The sequence below is a fragment of the Erinaceus europaeus genome, chromosome 7 (assembly GCF_950295315.1).
Source record: "Erinaceus europaeus chromosome 7, mEriEur2.1, whole genome shotgun sequence".
In the NCBI taxonomy this organism is placed as follows: domain Eukaryota; kingdom Metazoa; phylum Chordata; class Mammalia; order Eulipotyphla; family Erinaceidae; genus Erinaceus; species Erinaceus europaeus.
The window spans coordinates 114,559,760-114,580,631 of NC_080168.1; the positions used below are offsets into that span (position 1 = coordinate 114,559,760).

General features: G+C 43.6%; 1 protein-coding gene across 6 annotated transcripts in view; it reads left to right on the forward strand.

The window, feature by feature from the left end:
• Window positions 1–20,872, forward strand: part of LIMA1 (LIM domain and actin binding 1) — a 116,393-nt gene that overhangs the window by 11,920 nt on the left and 83,601 nt on the right. For 5 of the 6 annotated variants that reach the window (XM_060195383.1, XM_060195384.1, XM_060195386.1 and 2 more), the window contains exons 1-2: window positions 1,926–2,007; window positions 12,242–12,374. In XM_060195383.1, the coding sequence (XP_060051366.1) occupies window positions 1,938–2,007; window positions 12,242–12,374 (203 nt within the window). In that variant the 5' untranslated portion in view covers window positions 1,926–1,937. Of the gene's footprint in view, window positions 1–1,925; window positions 2,008–12,241; window positions 12,375–20,872 lie in introns of those variants that run through there. The other variant, XM_060195385.1, reaches the window with a different exon arrangement.

The window sequence follows — 20,872 nt, forward strand, 5'->3', positions numbered from 1 at the left end:
ATCTGGGCAGTTCAGGAAAAGGTGTTTAAAGAAATAGTCTGGGAGTCGGGCGGTAGTACAGTGGGTTAAGCGCAAGTGGCGTAAAGCGCAAGGACCGGCCGAAGAATCCCGGTTCGAGCCGCTGGCTCCCCACCTGCAGGGATGTCCCTTAATAGACGGTGAAGTAGATATGTGTCTATCTTTCTCTCCCCGTCTGTCTTCCCCTCCTCTCTCCATTTCTCTCTGTCCTATCCAACGATAATGACATCAATAATAACAACAATAATCACTACAACAATAAAACAAGGGCACCAAAAAAGGGAATAGATTAAAAAAAAAAGAGTCTATCATTTGAATCTTGAAAGGTGAATAGATTGAGAAAGAGATACCATTCTATGTGGAATTGAAATGCATGTCATATCGAGGCATTCGAATCTGGTAGTGACATAAATTTGGAAAATTTAGAACTTTAAAAAATATTTATTTAATTATTTATTTTTGATAGAAAATGAATGAGGAGGGAGAGAGAGAGAAGAAGAAGAAGAGAGGAGAGGAGAGAAGAGAGAGAGAGAGAGAGAGAGAGAGATGCAGCACTGCTTCTCCGCATGTGAAACTTCCCCCTACAAGTAGAGACCCGCGTCTTGAACCTGGGTCCTTGTGTGTGGTGATATATGTGCTCTACCAAGTGTATCGCTGCCCAGCTTCTGATTTTAAAACTCTTATCAAATCAGAAATCTTTGGAATTAGGCTTCTCCCTATCAAAGAGAAAAAGGTAAAATTGTTCCAATTTTAGTATATGTGCTGTAGAAGTGAGCATGAGCAAAAGTTAAAGTTAAGTAACATGGAATGCAATAATGAATTTTGTAGTGCAAGCTTGGAGACACAACTATCACCTTGAATTCATAGTTAAAAATATAGACTGGGGGGAGTCGGGGGGGTAGCGCAGCAGGTTAAACCCACGTGGCGCAAAACGCAAGGACCGGAATAAAGATCTCAGTTCGAGCCCCCAGCTCCCCACTTGCAGGGGAGTCACTTCACAGGCGGTGAAGCAGGTCTGCATGTGTCTATATTTCTCTTCCCCTCTCTGTCTTCCCCTCCTCTCTCCATTTCTTTCTGTCCTATCTAACAATGACAACATCAACAACAATAATAACTACAACAACAATGAAAAACAACAAGGGCAACAAAAAAGGAAAATAAATAAATGTAAAAAAATCATTTAAAAAAATAGAGAGAGACTGGGGAGTCAGGCAGTAGCACTGCGGGCTAAGCGCATGTGGCGCAAAGCGCAAGGACCTGAGTAACGATCCCCGGTCCCAGCCCCCTGGCTCCCCACCTGTAGGGGAGTCGCTTCACAGAGGTGAAGCAGGTCTGCAAGTGTCAGTCTTTCTCTCCCCTCTCTGTCTTCCTCTCTTCTCTCCATTTCTCTCTGTCCTATCCAACAACAACGACATCAGTAACAACAGCAATAAAAACAACAAGGGCAACAAAAGGGAAAATAAATAAATATAATAAAATTATATATATAGAGAGAGACTGATAGGTAAGTATAGAGATAAGTGGAAACACTCTCCCCTCACCCCGTCTTCCTGATTCTGTCCCTGCAGAGAGACTAGAAGTTGTGACTTCTTAGTAGTGATGAGCACACCTAGTGATCTTGGTCTTTGCAATAAGAGGATCCAGGTATCCTGGGAAAGTGGTTGATTCCAAGACCAAGGCAGGGTAAATGTAGCACAAGCCTGGAACATCTGATACTGATATGTCAGAGCTAAGCTTAAAGAGCTCCAAATGATCAAAATTGGAATACTTTTTTGCACAACAGAATAAAACAACCCAAGGGATAAAATAATCCAGGTGTTACTATAACCCAGGATATAGGGGACTTCCGGAGGCGGGGCTACAAGCAGCAGCAGATCTATTTCTCTCCTCTCCTCTCCTCTCCCGGATCAACTAGGAATATGAAAGGAGACCACCTGGGACTGAAACAAGACAGAACTAGAACGACTACAGGAACCCACCAAATCACCAGTGAGTGCAAACACACGGGGCTGGTGACAGAGCCTAGGGAGAGACTAAGTGGCTGGTAACAGTCAACAGTTTATCAGTTGAGACACCACCTCCAGTCTGTTCCACCAACAAGGGGACAGCTGAAGGGAGGAGAAGACTCCCCAGAGACTCACCAAGTACAACTCTGAGTCTCCATTGCTACTACCCTCAGAATCTGGAGCAGTGGCATGGAGGAACACCGGGGGACAGAGATCTAACCAGGAAATTCAGGAGAAGACCTATACCTCAGTGGCATAGCTGTGAGGCTGTGCAAGTCTCTTTGCAAAACCACTGGATTATCTCTGCCACACCCTGCTTTATCTCTTGGTTAGGAGTCAGTGATTATTCTTCTTCCAGCTTTTGCCCTTCTTCCTTAGCCAGTCAACAGTGTCAGGTTGAGCCTGATGTAAAGTTTCAAGACCTCCTTTGAATCTGGAGAGGTGGCAGTCGTTGACTATGTGGGTCATAGTCTGTCTGTAGCCGCAGGGGCAATTCGGGTCGTCTCTGGCTCCCCAGCGATGGAACATAGCGGTGCACCGGCCATGGCCTGTTCGATAGCGATTGAGGAGGGCCCAGTCATAACGTGCTAGGTCAAAGCCGGGTTGATGCTTGCAGGGGTCTGTGATGAGGTGTTTGTTCTTTACCTCAGCTGACTGCCAACTCTGTTTCCAAGAGACTGGAACAGAGAAGTTCAGTGTAGGCGTAGGGGACCAGATTGGGTGACAAGACGTCAAGCGTTGGACAGGGTGGGCGAAGATATCCGCGTATATTGGCAGGTCCGGTCGAGCGTAGACGTGGGAAATGAACTTAGATGATGCCGCATCCCGACGGATATCTGGCGGGGCGATGTTGCTAAGAACTGGCAGCCATGGAACCGGGGTGGAACGGATGGTTCCAGAAATGATCCTCATGGAGGAATATAATTTGGAATCGACCAAGTGGACATGGGGGCTACGGAACCATACTGGGGCACAGTATTCTGCAGTGGAATAGCATAATGCCAGAGATGATGATCGTAGTGTGGAAGCACTCGCGCCCCATGAGGAGCTGGCCAGTCTTGCAGTGATGTTATTCCTCGCGCCCACCTTTGCTGCAGTTTTTATGAGATGTTTGTGAAATGACAGGATGCGATCAAGAGTAACGCCAAGATAGACTGGCTGGGCTTCATGCCGGATTCTCGTATTGCCAAGCTGCACATTAAGCTCACGTGAGGCCGAGGCATGGTGTAGATGGAAAACAGATGATACTGTTTTTGCAGTGCTAGGGATTAGTCGCCATTTTTTACAGTAATCAGATATCAGAAACATGTATTTCGTGAGTGTTTCCTCGAGGATGTCGAACTTGGATGCCTGAGTTGCACAGCAGATGTCATCGGCGTAGAACTTCTTTGAAGAAGTTTCTGGGAGGTCATTGATGTAAATATTAAATAGCGTAGGAGCCAGAACAGAGCCCTGGGGGAGGCCACTTGAGACAAGTCTCCATCTGCTAGACTTGTCACCCAGATGCACCCGGAATCTTCTGTTTTGGAGAAGAAACGATATAGTGTTGGCCACCCATGGAGGCAGGCATCTTGAGATCTTGACTAGGAGACCATGGTGCCAGACCGTGTCATAGGCTGCTGTGAGATCAACAAAGACAGCACCCGTCTTTAAATTCTTCTGGAATCCATTTTCAATGTAAGTTGAGATGGCCAGGGCTTGTTCGCAGGTAGATCTTCCTGGGTGGAAACCAGCTTGGGCGGGTGATAGGAATTTCTCTGTAAGATGAGAAATACGTGACAGAAGCAGCCTCTCAAGGAGTTTGTAACACACGGAGAGGAGAGAAATTGGTCTATAGCTGGCGGCCAGTGTTGGGTCTTTCTTTGGTTTCAAAACTGCTATAATCTTCGCACGACGCCAAACTTTGGGCATAGACTCAGATTCCAAGATGTGGGACAGGAATGAAGCGAGCCACTTCTTTGCCGCGGGACCCAGGTTAAGAATGAGTTCTGGGGTGATGTTATCATAGCCAGCAGCTGTTCCCGGTTTAACCCTCTTCAAAGCGTCTTCCAGTTCAGACAGACAGTGTAAAGGGAGAGAGTTTTGGAGATGGACAAGATAACCGGAAGTGGGATGACCACTCATGGGAAATTTGTCTTTTCCAGACTGGGTCGATCTTAGCACGTCCAACTTGAGTTAGGTGACTGGCCACTGAGTTTGGAGATACGGGAGGATGGGAGACGGGAGGGGGTTGGCTACCGGCACCCAGTCAGTGATTAAGAAGTCTACTTATAGTTAGAAGCCCTCAGGTTCCCATTGCCTACAGAGAAGAAGGAGAAGGAGAAGGAGAAGGAGAAGAAGAGTTAAAAAAGAGGCTTTTAAATCACTGAGTTCCAATTCAGGGATTAAAATACTATTGAAACAACTGTTAACTTCCACCACTGTGAACCCTTTAATTACCTTAATTAGACACAAGTCAATCCAGGAAATAGTAATCAGTAATTTGAAAAGTACTAAGAGAGGGAACTCATAACATAATATATAAATGGGTAAACCAACAAGAAGAAATATTGGAGAAACGAACCAGGACAACAGTCCAGCTAAAAGCCTCCCAAAAGGTGAAGCACAAAATAACGAGTTCAACATCCAAACATTAGCTAAGGAAATAATCACAGGAGTGAGTAAAGAGTTTGAAAGAATTGTAATCAGAAGTACAGGAACAACAAATGAGACTCTGGAAGAAAACACTAACTATCTCAAGGTTATTAGAGAGCTGAAAGCTGAAATAGCTGAGCTAAGAACACAACTAGCTGAACAAGCTAAAACAGTATCAGAACAGGGAAACAAAATAGATGAACTCTAGAAAACAGTAGAGGGCAGAGAGAATAGAATCAATGAGACTGAAGACAGAATTAGCAAGATCGAGGATGAATTAGAGACAACTAAAAAAGAAGTAAGAGAGCTCAAAAAGAGATTAAGAGACGCTGAAAACAACAACAGAGACCTATGGGATGACTTCAAAAGAAACAATATACAATATACAGTATACAATATACAATAAACAATATACGCATTATTGGCTTACCAGAGGAAGAAAGAGAGGGAGCATTCTTCAGGCCATAATAGCTGAAAACTTCTATAGTCTAGACAACATCAAAGACATAAATATTCAAGAAGCCCAGAGGGTCCCAAACAGAATTAACCCAGACTTAAAGACACCAAGACACATCATATTTAGAATGGAAAGGAATAAGGATAAAGAAAGGATCCTGAAGGCTGCAAGAGGAAAACAAAAGAGTCACCTACAGAGGAAAACCCATAAGATTAGCAGCAGACTTCTCAACAAAAACACTATAGGCCAGAAGAGAATGGCAAGATATCTATCGAGTGCTCAATGAGAAAAGCTTTCAACCAAGAATACTATATCCTGCTAGACTATCATTCAGACTAGATGGAGGCATCAAAACCTTCTCAGACAAACAAAAGTAGAAGGAATCAACTATCAGCAAGCCTGCCCTGAAAGAAGTTCTGCAAGGTCTTTTATAAACAGTCAGACCATCATAAATAGGCCATATATCAGAACACTCTAAAACTCTATAAGAATGGTGTTAAAATATCTTCAGTCCTTGATATCAATAAATGTCAATGGCCTGAATTCACCTATTAAAAGACACAGTAGGAAGATGGATCAGAAAATACAACCCAACAACAACTATAACCCAGGATATAAAATCTTGGTGAGTTCATGGCAACATAAATTTTTGAATAAATAAATAAAAGATGGAGAAAGAACAGTTATTCCTTACAGAAGAATTCTAGTTGATAAATATGAAGGAAATAAGAAAGATTGAGACCCACAGATTTGAACAGACTTTGCATGTGAAGATACAAAACTAAACACCGTGTTGAGTCTTGGGATGGAAAACACTGGCTACTTTTTAATGAAGTCTATAACTAAGTTAATAGTGTATCAGTGTTAATTTTGATAATTGCACTGTGGTAATATAAGGTAAAGCTAAGTAAGAGGTATATGAGAACTTTAATATATATATATATATATATATATGTGTGTAGTCTGTGTAACTCTTGCAGCAAGTTATTTCAGAATAAGAGATTAAAACAGGGAGTTGGGAGGTAGCGCAGTGGGTTAAGTGCATGTGGCACAAAGTGCAAGGACCAGCAGAAGGATCCTGGTTCCAGCCCCCAGCTCCCCACCTGCAGGGGAGTCCAACAACAACAACAATAATAACTACAACAACAATAAAAAACAACAAGGGCAACAAAAGGGAAAATAAAAAGAGAGATATTAAAACAGTATTGTCTTCCAAAGACGCTTTTGAGTCTAGTACCTATTACTTGTCCAAAAATATATCCATAAATATGTAAGTAGAATTTATATTCTAAAAACGTATTGTGTGGGAATATATTTCATGCTTATTTAAATTTTTCTCTTTGTACCTTGAAATTTTTAAGGTCGTTTGAATAAGTGAGTATGTACTTTCCTTTTTAAATTTTTGAGCCTATGTTCTGTTAACTGTGCCTCTTGCACCAATAATCTTTTCAGAAAGAGGAGATAGGGAAAATGAATAAGAAAGAGAACTAAAACTGGACCTGTAAGAATTGATTTAATTAGTGGCTGGCAGTTCATTTGCTTTTGACCTAGCTTGGTTTCTGGGAGACACTGTCCTTGGTCCGGTCAGTCTGTTAATGAATTAGTTTATTACAGCAGGTTTTCAAGAGCGGTTACAGGCCTCACCCTAACCAACAGATACCTGAGGAAGCAGATACCTGGGGCCGGATTCCCAGTGAGTCACTGCCCAACCCTTAAAGGTTTCAAGGACCTTTGTTCTAGAGATCTCTATCTCCAGGCTTTTACTCTGCTTGTAGGCCCTTACCTATCCCACCTTAAACTACCTGGTGTGATAAAAAGGTTGAATCAGGAGCTAAAACTCTGTTGGTTGTTGTTGTTTGTTTGTTTGTTTTTACTTAGTAGCTTGTGAGTTTAGGAGAATTGTTGGAACATTACATTTAATCTGCAATATATACCTAAAACTGAAGGTATTTTCCTTCTTAGCAAATAATATGCATCCCATTACTAGCTATACCACTGCCCTTCCTGTCCCTGAGGAGTTATTTCTGTCATATGCATTCCCTTTAACAGTTGAACACCAGAATGCAAATGACCTGGGGGGCTGGGTTTTGGAGGAGGGACACTGGAATCTGCCTGGGCTTCCTATATCTTTGTAGCCTTTGTAAGCAAATCATTCAGCCTCAGTGAACCACAGATTTTCTTGTTATTATTTTTGTTTTGTTTTGTTTTTATGGAAACAGCACTAGTCTATGTCAAGGATTATTCAAAGGATTAAATGAGTTGTTAGTAGGTGTCCATTAAGTGACAACTGCTGATTTATTTATTTTTATTTTATTATTATTTTTGTTTTACCAGAGCACTACTCAGCTCTGGCTGATGATGGTGTAGAAGACTGAACCTGGGACTTTGGAGCTTCAGGCATGAAAGTCTTGCGTAACCGTCAGCTGTCTCTCCCAGTAGACATCTGCTGTTATCATTTGTAGATGGCAGTGCTGTGAAGATCTTAAAGTCAACTAGACCTTTGGGGAAAAAAGCATTCTTAGGGTATTGGAAGACAAGACTGAGTATCTCCTGCTAGGTGGGTCTTTCCTTGTGTTGGTCCATGTCCTTCTCACTCTTTTTTTTTTTTTAAACAAGTCTTTTTTTTTTTTTTGCCTCCAGGGTTATTGCTGGGGTTCAGTGCCTGCACTCGAATCCATTGCTCCTGGAGGTCATTTTTCCCTTCTGTTGCCCTGGTTGTTTATTGTTGTTGTTATTACTGTTGTTGTTATTGCTGTCACTATTGTTGGATAAGACAGGGAAATTGAGAGAGGAGTGTAGGACAGAGGAGGAGAGAAAGACAGACACCTGCAGACCTGCTTCACCTGCGCCACCACCCGGCCTCCTTCCTTTTCAATCTTAACAAAATCTGTAGAATGGAAAGTTGTCTTTAAGTCCAAGAGAGGGACTCTCATGTCAGAGAAAGCAAGAATGTGGTGTGTGGACTGGTGGAATACCACACCTTTAATGCAAACTAATTCACAGTGGAAAGTCAGGCCAGGTTATCTGAAAAGACAAATGCTTATCTTTGGTGCTGACGATTCTGAAAAATACTTGCTGCAAGCTTCAGAGTTTGCTACCCTGTCTTCTACCATGGCTCAAGGTGATGGTTTAATCAGTATTCACGACATGTAGTGAAAAGAATATTGACTTTGCCGAGGAGAATATGGGTTTAATCTCACTTCTGCTATTTTATAGCTAAACTTCGGAAATAATCTTTGAATCTCAGTTTCTTCATAAATAATAAGACCAACCCGTGGTGTTGAGGATTGAAATATGTGCTTTGCATGTGTTGGCATTTAAACTATTAATTTCCTTTTAAGAGTCTGGTTTTTAACCGTAGTCATAAATTTTTAGCTTCCTCTTAGATCTCTGTAGGGGCTTTCTTGCCTCGTCTCTTGTGTGGATCTCAGTGTGTGGAAAGCAGAATGCATCCTTCTCCCTCATCTTCCTTTTTCTACCCTCTGCTAATGACAACCGTTTGATCATTTGATGATGCCAACTTTTAGTCTTTCTCTAACCCTATGTCCATTTTATTCTAAAAACTATCAGTTCTGGAGCCAGGTGGTGGCACACTTGGTAGAGTGAACATGTTACGATGGGTTCAAGTCCCTGACCCCCACCTGCAGGGGGACAATCTCACCAATGGTGAAACAGTGCTGCAGGTGTCTTTCTTTCCCTTCCCTGTCGATGTCTCTGTCTCTAGCCAGTAAATTCTCTCTTCCCACCTTTCTAGCCCCACCTACTATGAATTTAAATCTTAGTTACCTCTCACTTAGGGTCTTCTTGGCTAGTAAGTCTTGGCTTCTTCCCTGTGATCAAGCTGCACACTGAGCATGGCACTCATTCTGCATTGTGTCATAAAGACTATGGACAACCCAGTGTAGAGATCTTACAGATGTGAGCACTGAGGATCGGGAAATCACTTTTTTTTTTTTTTCTTCCTGTAAAGGTCACACGTGCTAAGGAATGGCAGGTTAAGGTTAGAACACATCTCGGCCTGGGAATCAGGCAGTAGTGCAGCGGGTTAAGCGCACCTGGCATAAAGCACAAGGACTGGCATAAAGATCCATGTTCGAGTCCCTGGCTCCCCATCTGCAGAGGAGTCCCTTCACAGGCGGTAAAGCAGGTCTGCAGGTGTCTTTCTTTCCCCCTCTCTGTCTTCCCCTCCTCTCTTCATTTCTCTCTGTCCTATCTAACGACACCACCAACAACAATAATAACTTCAACAACAGTAAAAAAAAGGGCAACAAAATGGGAAAATAAATAAATAATAATAACAAAAAGAACATATCTCGGCCCTTCCATTAGGCTAGTTCCCGCGCATTGTTGGGATATGGCAGAAACACTTTGGAGGGCTTTCAAGGCTCTTTCAATCTGAGCCTGTTCTGCCTTTCCCTGCCTTACTCTCCACTTCTCTTGCACCTGAAGTCTTCCTCTATTAAAGCAGCCTGTGATATCTGAACTCCCGCGTGGGATGAAGTTGATCCCCCACCTGAGATGCAGTTGCTTTTTTATTGGTCTCACTTGTGGAAATTCTCCTCATTCTGTAAGCCTCAGGCAACCCCATCTCCTTTCCTTTCTTTCCCATCAAATCAGAAAACCAGGTGCCCAACTTCTAGACCCCACTTTCCTCTGAGCACATCCTGTCATTTTACCTGCACACACTAGCAAGCCCAGCAGGTTACGTATGCACACCCTCCGTGCGAGGTGCTCTCACTACACCTTGGAGGAAGGCTCCACCGAGTCCACCAGATCCACCGAGTCCACCAGAAAGCATGCACCAACTTTCACTTTGATCTGTCTCACAGGGCACTAATACAGTGGGGAGTGTATGTTTCTGTGAAGAGAGGTGTCATTTGGGTGTGAGCCACCTCCCTCCCTAAGTCTAAAGTGCACTTATCCTGACCCTAGGCTGAGAATGAAGTCCAGATTTTCCTTGTTTTTCTGGCTGCAAATAGTCCAGATGATGAAATTAGACATGGGAATTAAAGGCCTCTGTCTTCATCACACCCAGTCTCTAATAATGAGTGCTGTGAGTAGATTTGAGAATGTATGTTCAGTGTTTTTGTCTTTGACCCGAGATGGAAAACTGAAAACACTGATAGCCATCAACACTGGCAGCGCAATTGTGCCAGCTAACTTCATAAAGTGTCGGTCTGTTATTCTAGACTTGGCTGAAAGTTGATTTTTGTGTAAGTGTAGCCGGATCATTTGTTGCTTCTGTGTCTTTCCTGTTAGTGTCTTTCCTGTTAGAGGAAAGACTGACATTATTCGGTTTGTTTATCAGTTAATAACTAGAAATCAAATAGCTAATTCTTTGATAATTCAGGTTTATTTCAAAGAACATATATAAATTTAAGGTTACTTTGTCTATCCAGATGGATGGAACCACATGTCAAATTCTGGCTTGTTTCTCTACCTCTCATTAAAGAAATAAATCTAAAATTAAATGATGATAATGATAACAATAACTCTGAACATGTGTCTTTTCTGCAATGTCAGGATCTTTTCTTTGTCATATATCTCCCTTTTGGATGCAGCATCTAGGCTTTCATTGAGGGACCCACAGCTTTAAGTGTTGGTACCAACAACCCCACTTAGCTGTATCTTGTCTCTACAGATCTCCTGACCGTCAGAGGTTATGTTGCCTCCTAACAGGAGGCTCAGAACAAACAAAAGCTACAAAACCGGTACTGTTTTTAGACACTGGCTTTAGCTGAAAGGAAAAGCACTGCTTGTGGCAAATAGCTTTGCATCTCGGGACTTTTATTGTGAAATGGCAGGCCAGCACACTGTATTCTGTGACTGACAGCTGTGGGAGGAGGTACCTGGTGAGCCATCAGCCCACCCACCAGTGTTTTTATGTTCTGTATTGTCAGGTGAGCTTAAGCAGTGTTTTCATCTGTGTGGTTTTTTTTTTTCCCCCCCTTTCCTCAAATAAGGAAACTGTTGACTCATTTCTAATCTCCTCTGGGCAAAGGTTGCAACTCCTTTGGTAATGAGTAGGGCCAAACCCAAACAATTCAAGTGAATGGATAGGGGCTAGGTGATATTCAGGGCCCAGCTTTATGTATTATTTGAAGGGATTTTTTTAGAAAAAGAATTCTAAGCATATAGGTTATGTCCTCTGGACCATAAGGAGATTGTTCTTCCATCAACTGTAAGGCTTTAAAGTAGTAAGAATTTGGGGCCGGGTGGTGGCCGACCCGACTGAGCGCACACACCACCTTGTGCAAGGACATGGGTTTGAGCCCCCGCTCCCCACTTGTGGAGGTGACATTTCACCAGAGGTGAAACAGGTAACCAAGACATTTCAGAGGAAGTCTGTCTCCCTTCACGCCCTTGTTCTGCCGTGCCTTTCTCCACAAATCTTACAATCAGAGGGTACTCTGCTGCCTTGTAGCATGGGGATCAAAGCAGACATGCTGTGACCCGAGCTCTCTCCCTAACACCAAGTGGCCAGTGCCCCAGAGCTTGGAGGGAGGGAGGGCAGCCAAAAGAAACTTGGATGTAGGTAGAACTTCACTTGAATCTGATTCTACAGAGATGGTGATCATGCCTCCCCTGGGATGTGACTCAGAAGAGTGGAACATTTCACTCCAAATGTGACTTTGGAACAGTCTTAAGTTCAGGGAAAGGCCAACACAGTGGGGTCAGTCATAAAATGATGCAGTTGGAAGGGACCTTAGAGATCATCTGGTCTAACCTTCTTGCTTTACAGGAAACTACAACCCAATGATAACGAAATCTTTTGACCAAGGTTACACTTTTTGAGAAAGTGGTGGAGGAGTGTGGTCTGCTAGTCTACGACCCTCTCCTCTCCTCTCCTCTCCTCTCCTCTCCTCTCCTCTCCTCTCCTCTCCTCTCCTCTCCTCTCCTCTCCTCTCCTCTCCTCTCCTCTCCCTCCCCTCCTCCCTTCCCCTCCTCTCCCCTTTCCCCTCCTCTCTCCTCCTTCTCCCCCCTTTCCCCTCCCCTCCCCTTCCATCACCTTTCCCCTCCCCTCCCTTCCCTTCTCTTTCTTTTCCCTCTACAACACCACTGCCAGTCCTTGGATGCTGGAGAATACTCCCCTGTGTCTAATATACTGAATTTCTTTGTTCCACAGGTATCTGTGAAAAGATGGAGTCAACACCATTTAATAGACGGCAGTGGTCTTCACAGTCATTGAGGGTAACAGCCAAAGAACTCTCACTTGTCAACAAGAACAAGTCATCAGCTATTGTGGAAATATTCTCCAAGTAAGTAGTGGTGCAGCAACACCACCTGTCTCGACAAGTTACTACCACTGGTCTGGGAAGTTAGTGAAGAAGGAACATGGTATAAGATGCCTTTAATAATCAGCACAGACATTTTTCTCTCCTTGAATTTTTGTTTACTTGAGGAAAAAAGTTATAAACAAATGCAAAAGATAATTATACACCATGTAACTGTTAAGTAAATTATCATCAAGTCCCAAATGAACAGAAGTAAGGACTAGATACTAAGTGAGAGAAAGTGGTGTGGTCCAGGAGGTGGTGCAGTGGATATAAAGCATTAGACTCTCAAGTACAAGGTCCTGAGTTCAGTCCCCAGTACCACATGTACCAGACTGATGTCTGATTCTTTCTCTCTCTCCTCCTACATTTCTAATGAATAAATAAAATCTTCGGGGGGGGGGTGGGGGAGAAGGTCATCATGGGAAAAAGCTAGTGAGGGAGGCACATTGAGATGACATTTAAATTGAAGGAAGTGTCAGGTATTACTCTTTGCCTACATAGTCCAGTGTGGTAATCAGTAGATATGTGACTGTTTACATTTCAGTCAATTAAAAACACCTAAAATCCAGGTACCAGGAGATAGCTCAATTGGTAAGGCATGCACAAGGCCATGGTTTGAACTGTGGCGCTAACAGGAGCACCAGCACCAAGGGAAGACACACTTGGTGTGATCTCTCTCTCTCTCCATCACCATCATCTTCTCCTTCACCTTTTCCTCCTTCTCTTCCTCCTCCTTCTCCTCCTTCTTCATCTCTCTCTCTTTCTCCCTAGACTAGAAAAAATAAAAAATATTGGTCCAGGAACAGTGGTATCATGCATGTGTGAGGCCTCAATCTCTCTTTCTCTCACAGAGACACACACACTTCAGTTCATCAGTTGCATTAGCTGTCTTTCAAGAGTCCAATAACTACACACAACTGCCGACTGCCATATTGAACATCACAGAAGCATTTGATCATCATATAAAGTTCTGTTAGCACAGACTACCACTGCCTGGGTGCCTGTCTTTAGTAAATAAAGGATTATTGGAACAAAATCATGTCCAGTTGTGTATTGTCTGCAGATGCTATCATGCTATCTCGGTAGAGTTGTGAAGTTATAGCAGAGACCACATGATGATTAAAGTCTGAAGTGTTTAGCCTTTTAAGGAATGACCTGTTGCTCTTTGCTCTGGACCATGAGTTCTCTGACATGCAGGCCTCTTTCCTGCTTATTTTACTACGTTTTCTTGTTATCACCAGGGCTTCACCACTCAGGGCCAGCTTTTCGAGAGAGGGAGGAAGATACAGACACAGCACTGAAGCTTCTCCCAGTGATGTGGGCTGTGAGCTAAGCATGCATGTTCCCAGCCGAGCTGTCTCTCCAACCCCTCCTGTTGATTTGCTTCCAAGTTCTTATTTTAGTTAAAGCATTGTTTCCTGACAGTGGCCACGAACCAGTATCAACAAGCTCCATGGAATTAGAGAGGGTTTTATTGTTTATTTAAAATAGAGAGAAAGAGAAATTGAGAGGGAAGGGGGAAATAGAGAGAGAGAGAGAGAGACAACCTGCAGACCTGTTTCATCGCTTTTGAAGCTTCTCTGCTGTAGGTGGAGACTGGGGCTTTGAATCCAGGTCCTCGCACACTGTCATGTCTGCGTTCAACCAGGAGTGCCACTATCAGCCTCCGGAATTAGCTCTTAATTAATTAATTAAATTTTACACTGCTCAGTTCTGGTTTTTGATGTTACTGGGGATTGAACCTGGGACCTCAGATCCTCAGACATGAAAGTCTGTTTGCATAAACATTATGCTATTTCCCTTGCCCAAGGGATCAGAGTTTCAAAATCTGAACATTCAAGAGTATCTGTCCTGTTGAATTCACCAGGAAGGCAATTAAGAAGTCAGGGAGTCTCAAAACCAGTCAACTGCAAAGTCACACACGTCACAATTCATGTCCTGTGACTCTTAGCTCAGGGTTTCTTTCACACCATGATGCTTCGAACACCCAAGCTATGTGAGTCAGGTCAGGAACTATGGGAGCGAGTAGCAGAAACTGTCCTTCTCCAGCCTCTAGAGCCTACTCGCCATGACTCTGGGCTCCATTCTTCCATCTCCAAAGCTAGTGTCCTTCTCCATGATGCTTACACTCTGAGTCTCCTTTCCCTCCTGCTTATTTATATCTTAACAATTGTGGCATGGTGATTGGGACGGTCAACAAATGTTGAAGTGTAAATAATAAATATCATACATGTCAATGGTAAGTCAGTGTGGCAGATACATTTCTTCACTCAAGTAGAGCTGCCACAGTGAGAAGGAGCTTTGGGAGGTGGTTAAGTTTATCTCAGTAATCAAGTTTGCTAAGAAACAGAAAACTGATCCATTTAGTAGAGAGCCTATTAGATGTTTGAGGAAAATGGCTGTGGAACTTGTATGTCAGATACAGATAACTTCCAGTAGGGAGTTTCCAAAACTATACCTCCACATTTGCATTTGTTTGATTATCAAAGCCCTTTAAAGCCTGCTGTGGAAAACGTGGCTATTCCCAAACCTGACCCCGGTTATCCCTGCAGGCAGCCTGGTGGTCGGGTGAGACTCCAGCCCTTTCACCTTCTGCATTATGCATTTTATGTCGCTGTGGTTTTATGTCAAACCTATCAGTGAAGATACTTGCAATGTGTGCTCACCCCCAGACTTGTAGCTTATAGAGATTCTTCTGGCAGTAATGTAAGAGGTATATGGGAAAGGCGAGAGGTAGATCACTCGGAGACAAAAGACGAGGCTCTTCTCAGAAGCCAGGTAGAAGCTATTGAGGATGTGGGGCAGCAGGAGTAGAAAGAAAGGGAGGGATGGGAGACAGTGTTGAGATGTGATTAATGGGACTTGGAAACTCTCAGTGGTGCAGAGGCTCTACAACATTCTTACCCTTTTCACCCTTCCAAGCCCCACCTCTGCTTAAACTTAGCTTTCCCCGGTCTTGCTTTCTCTTTCCCTCCTCCCTCTCTCTCTCTCTCTCTCTCTCTCTCTCCTCCTCCTCCTCCCTCTCCCCTCCCCCTCCCCCCTCCCCCTCCCCCTCCCCCTCTCCCTCTCCCTCTCCCCTCTTTCTCTCTCTCTCTCCATATATATATTTAGTGGTTGCCTACTTTGGGGCACACACTCCCTGAAAATACTTTAGGACCAGTCTGCTACTTCCCCACATTCCCAAGTCCTAAACCTAGGCTTTGAGGTTCACATCATGCTCTCAGTCACATCATGTCCTTTCCTGTCCTTCATTGCAGTGGCCTGAGTGGGGACACCAGCCTCTGGATTAATTTTCTTCTCAGTGGGGTGGGTGTGGGGCTTGCTATGGCATTTTTCAGGAAGCACATCTTTTTTTTTTTTTTTTTTTTACCAGAGCACCGCTCAGCTCTGGCTTATGGTGATAATCAGCGATTGAACCTGAGATCTTGGAGCCTCAGACATGAAAGTTTCTTGTGGAACCAGTATGCTATCTGCCATCTGCCCTTGAGGCAGATCTTATTCATCATCTTGCCCTCCTCTAAATGCTAGTAACAGCCAAAAAGGAAAGAAAAGGAAAGAAAGAAAGAAAGAGAGAAAGAAAGAAAGAAAGAAAGAGAGAGGAAGAGGTGGTGAAGCAGTCCTAGCAAGTTCCCACATCTTTCTGAGTGTCCCCTGCCGTCAGTGGTGCTCCTGCAAGACAAACACTGGTCCAGATAAACCTCCTTATATTTCCTGGTCTCTCCTTCTCCCCCCGTACGTACTCTCTTTACCTTTATCATCACCCACAGCCCGTTTCTGAAATGTGCATTTGGAAACTATGTTCTCTAATTAAAACCTCCTATCTCAACTTGTTTCATTTTTTAAAAAAATGTGTGTGTGTGTGTGTGTGTGTGTGTGTGTGTGTGTGTGTATTCCTACTTTACACTTCATTTAATGTGAGAGTGACACAAGAAATGTTGGTGCAGGGGATCAAACCAAGGGCTTTATGCTTGCAAGCCATGCACTCCTCCTGCTGAACAACCTCTCTGGCAGCTGTTCTATTTATCCTCGCCCCCCTCCCCTCGCCCCCAGCCCTGCTGTTTGGTCAGACCAGGACACCAGGATGAGCAGGAGTTCAGGGTGCCAGCCCTGTCCAGGCTTCCTGTTCTTCCCTGCTTGACTTGGTCAGTTTCAGTTAAACTTGTACCCCTTCCTCAGCTCCCTTTCCATTCCATTCTTTTGTCATTGACCAGTCCATCTAATTCTTTCTCTCTCTCTTTTTTTCTTTTTTATGGGGGGGAATTAATGGTTTACAGTCAACAGTAAAACACAGTAGTTGGTACGTGTGTAACATCTCTCAGTTTTCCACAGAAGAATCTAACCCCCACTAGGTCCTCTTCTGCCATCATGGTCCAGGACCTGAACACCCCCCCCCCCCAACCAGAGTCTTTTACTTTGGTGCAACACACCAACTCCAGTTCAAGTTAATTCTTTCTCTTTCACTCTTTTCTATTTTTCTTCTCTGATAGGGAAAGAAAGGGAGAGACAGAGATTCCACAGATTGACTCAACCACCCGTAAAATCATAAAACTTCCCTTGGTGCTATGCTGTTCCCAGGTGGTGCCTCGAGCAGAGTAAGGCATGCACCCAGCCCAACTAATTCTTGAGAGAAAGAGAGGATTTGTGTCTTGTAGTAACTCTGATGAGAATTAGAAAGCTAGAAAAGACTGCTCATGTTAGGGGTCGTCTTCTTTTTTTTTTTTTTAATAAGTCAGTCCTGAAAAGAAAAAGAAAGAAAACAAAAGAAAAGAAATCAGAGATCATTCTGGCATATGACTTACCAGGGATCAAACTCAGGGCCTCATGCTTAAGGGTCCAGTGCTTTATCCACGATACCACCTCCTGGGCCTCAGACCTTTTGAATTTTGTAGAAAGTACAGAAGGACCCCAGAAGTCACCTTCTCCTAGAATAGTAGGTTGAGTGTCAAAATGGCAGTTATGCAGACCTCTGAATCCTGAACCTATTATTCTGAGTCAATTTGTCACACATGCTGGACTCCTGTCTTACAGTTGAAGAAACTGAGGTGATCACGAACCTGCCTTGTGGTTTACTTCTGTCCGGTGTTGTTCTTTTGACATATGTATTCTGACATGCTGAACAGATGAATAGCATTTCATTTGGCAGGTGGGAGCATGGTGGCAACATTGCAGAGGGAAAGGGCACAGCGGGGAGTTGGGCACAGAAGCAGGATGGGGCCTGGTGAGCACTTTGGGCAGTGAAGGCCAGAGAATTAGCCTGCATTTTTTCCTCTGGGTTGCATACTCAGTAAAAACCTGGTACCCATCAACTGAAGCTCTTTAGGGTTCACTCCCTGGAGATTCCCAGACCAGATCTCAGCATTGCCCACAGCATAGTCTGATTTCTACTTCTAACCGCTCATGTCCTGCTTTTCTCTCATTTTTTGAAATACTCTTATGGGATTAGAATGAGTAAATCCTATAAACACCTAATTAAGAAGCTGTAGGAGACCTTAAGATGTTTCATATCAGAGACTAAAAGTGGCATTTGGAGGAAGCCTAAGCTGCCTGATGTTTGTAGGATTAGCTGGACTCGGCTTTCTCATAGTTAATAACACAGCGTGCATTTATATCTGCTTAAGCATCATTTTTCGGGCATTGGAATTTGTATGCTGCGAGAATTGTATAGCTCCAGATTTACTTCCTTTACCAGATCTTTATACTATCAGTGTATAAATAACTGAATTCAGCCTAAGGAGGGTGTGGCCAGTGGGTCAGTTTGAGCGCCTGGCTTGGCTTCACCCACCAACGCTACTGACTTGAACATAACTGGATCGATCTTCTGCTTGACTAAAACATGACTCTTCTTTTTTTTATTTTTTTTTATTTTTTATTTAAGAAAGGATTAATTAACAAAACCATAGGGTAGGAGGGGTACAACTCCACACAATTCCCACCACCCAATCTCCATATCCCACCCCCTCCCCCGATAGCTTTCCCATTCTCTATCCCTCTGGGAGCATGGACCCAAGGTCATTGTGGGTTGCAGAAGGTGGAAGGTCTGGCTTCTGTAATTGCTTCCTCGCTGAACTGGTCGGTCCATACTCCCAGTCTGCCTCTCTCTTTCCCTAGTAGGATGGGTCTCTGGGGAAGCTGAGCTCCAGGACATATTGGTGGTGTCTTCAATCCAGGGAAGTCTGGCCGGCATCCTGATAACACCTGGAACCTGTTGACTGAAAAGAGAGTTAACATACAAAGCCAAACAAATTGTTGAGCAATCATGGACCCAAAGCTTGGAAAAGTGGAGAGGAAGTATTAGGGAGGTACTCACTGCTAACTCTAGTATACTTCTGCTTTCTTACTTTGGTGCCATACTCCAAACTCAGTCAATTTCTGCTTTGCGTTTCTACTTCTTTTTTTTTTTTTACATGCATAACATTCCCCAGATTCCCATTTAGCAATACAACCCCCACTATTTCATTCATCATTTTTCATGGACCTGTATTCTCCCCACCCACCCACCCACCCCAGAGTCTTTTACTTTGGTGTAATACTCCAATTCCATTTCAGGTTCGACTTGTGTTTTCTTTTCTAATCTTGTTTTTCAACTTCGGCCTGAGAGTGAGATCATCCCATATTCATCCTTCTGTTTCTGACTTATTTCACTCAACATGATTTTTTCAAGGTCCAAAAACATGACTCTTCTGGCAGAATTTGGTTCCTTCTTCTTTGATTTATACTGTTTTTTTCACTGAAGGGAATTTAGTTCAGTGGTTTTTCACGTTGTCTTGAGTTCTTCAGATGAACCTCAGAGACCATTTCTGGAAAGATGGGGAAATTTCAAGGACTGGCCCTAGGATTTTCGATACTAGATGCCCTGCTTTGATTCCTTTTTTAGGTTAGATTTAAAAGAAGAGATTAGGGTAGGGGCTATGCAAAGAGATTTCTCAGGTCTGAGATCTCAGGTCCAATCTTCAGTACCACTATAAACCAGAGCTGAGCAGTGCTCTTGTTAAAAAAAAAAAGAAGAAAAAGAAAAGAAAAAGGAAAAGAAAGAGAAAAAGAAAGACAGACACCTGCAGACCTGCTTCACCACTTGTGAAGTGACCCCCCCGTGCAGGTGAGGAGCTGGGGGCTCGAACTGGGATCCTTAGCCAGTCCTTGTGCTCTGCTCCACATGCATTTAACCCGCTGCACTACCGCCTGACCCCCTATTTATTTATTTATTTATCTTTTTTAAGTAAAGGTTTTTTGGTCTCACTGCCTGAAGTCTAAGGTAGGACTCAAAGGTCTGTATTTTTCTTTTAAAAAACCTTCTGCAACCCCACCCCACCAAGTGATTCTAGGAAGTAAGTGTAAGAAGCAGATACAGTCGTAGCAGTTCTCAACTTTGCTGTGCATTGGAATCATGTGGTGAGGTTTTTGTTTTTGTGTCTGAGAGACAGCAGAGGAGGCGTGACGGAGAGAAGAAACACCACAGCACTGCTCTCCTGTCCATGGAGCTGCTCCTGGTGCTGCTGCCCCTGGTGCTCCCTGTGGTCCAGGGGCTCAACCCCAGGGCCTCACGTACAGCAAGGCATGAACTGGCATTCCGGTCTAGCACTTCTTTTTTTTTTTTTTTAAACCAATTGTTTTGTTTGTTTGTTTGTTTGTTTTAGATTTTACTTATTTATTTATGAGAAAGATAGGAGGAGAGAGAAAGAACCAGACGTCACTCTGGCACATGTGCTGCCGGGGATCGAACTCAGGACCTCATGCTTGAGAGTCCAAAGCTTTACCACTGTGCCACCTCCTGGACCACAACAGTTTATCTTTATTTATTTATTGGATAGAGACAGCCAGAAATTGAGAGGGAAGGAGGAGAGAGAGATGGAGAGAGACAGACACCTGCAGCCTTGCTTCACCACTTGTGAAGCTTATCCAACCCCCAGCCCCCGCAGGTGGGGACCAGGGGCTCAAACCCAGGTCCCTGAGCTCTGTAAAGTGTGCGCTTAGCCAGTTGTGCCACCACCTGGCCCTGCAGGTCTAGCACTTGTACAAATAAAAGGTGGACATATTTAGGCGGGAGTTTGAAACTATCATTCAAGATAGCCACTGGTGTCTTACAGATTTCTTGGTGCTAAAAAGACTGGATTGAAGATGAAAACAAATTAGATATTTAAAAAAAAAAACAAAACACCAGAGCACTACTCAGCTCTGGTTTATGATGGCAGTGGGGGGGACCTGAGACTTGAACCTGAGACTTTGGAGCCTCAGGCATGGGAGTCTATGTGTTGTAGCCATTATGCTATCTACCCTTGCCCAATCTTTTTTTTTTTTTTAACCTAAGTTTTTATATGGCAGTAAAGGGAAGTAAATTGCTGAGCTTATTTACCCACTAACCACAATGAAGACACCTTGTCTTAGAGAGAACAACTGACTAAGATGAGCCTGTCTTCTGATTGGCTCTGGCTTTCATATATTGTATTGTTGTTCTGAAACTAAAACAATACCCACCTGGTTAA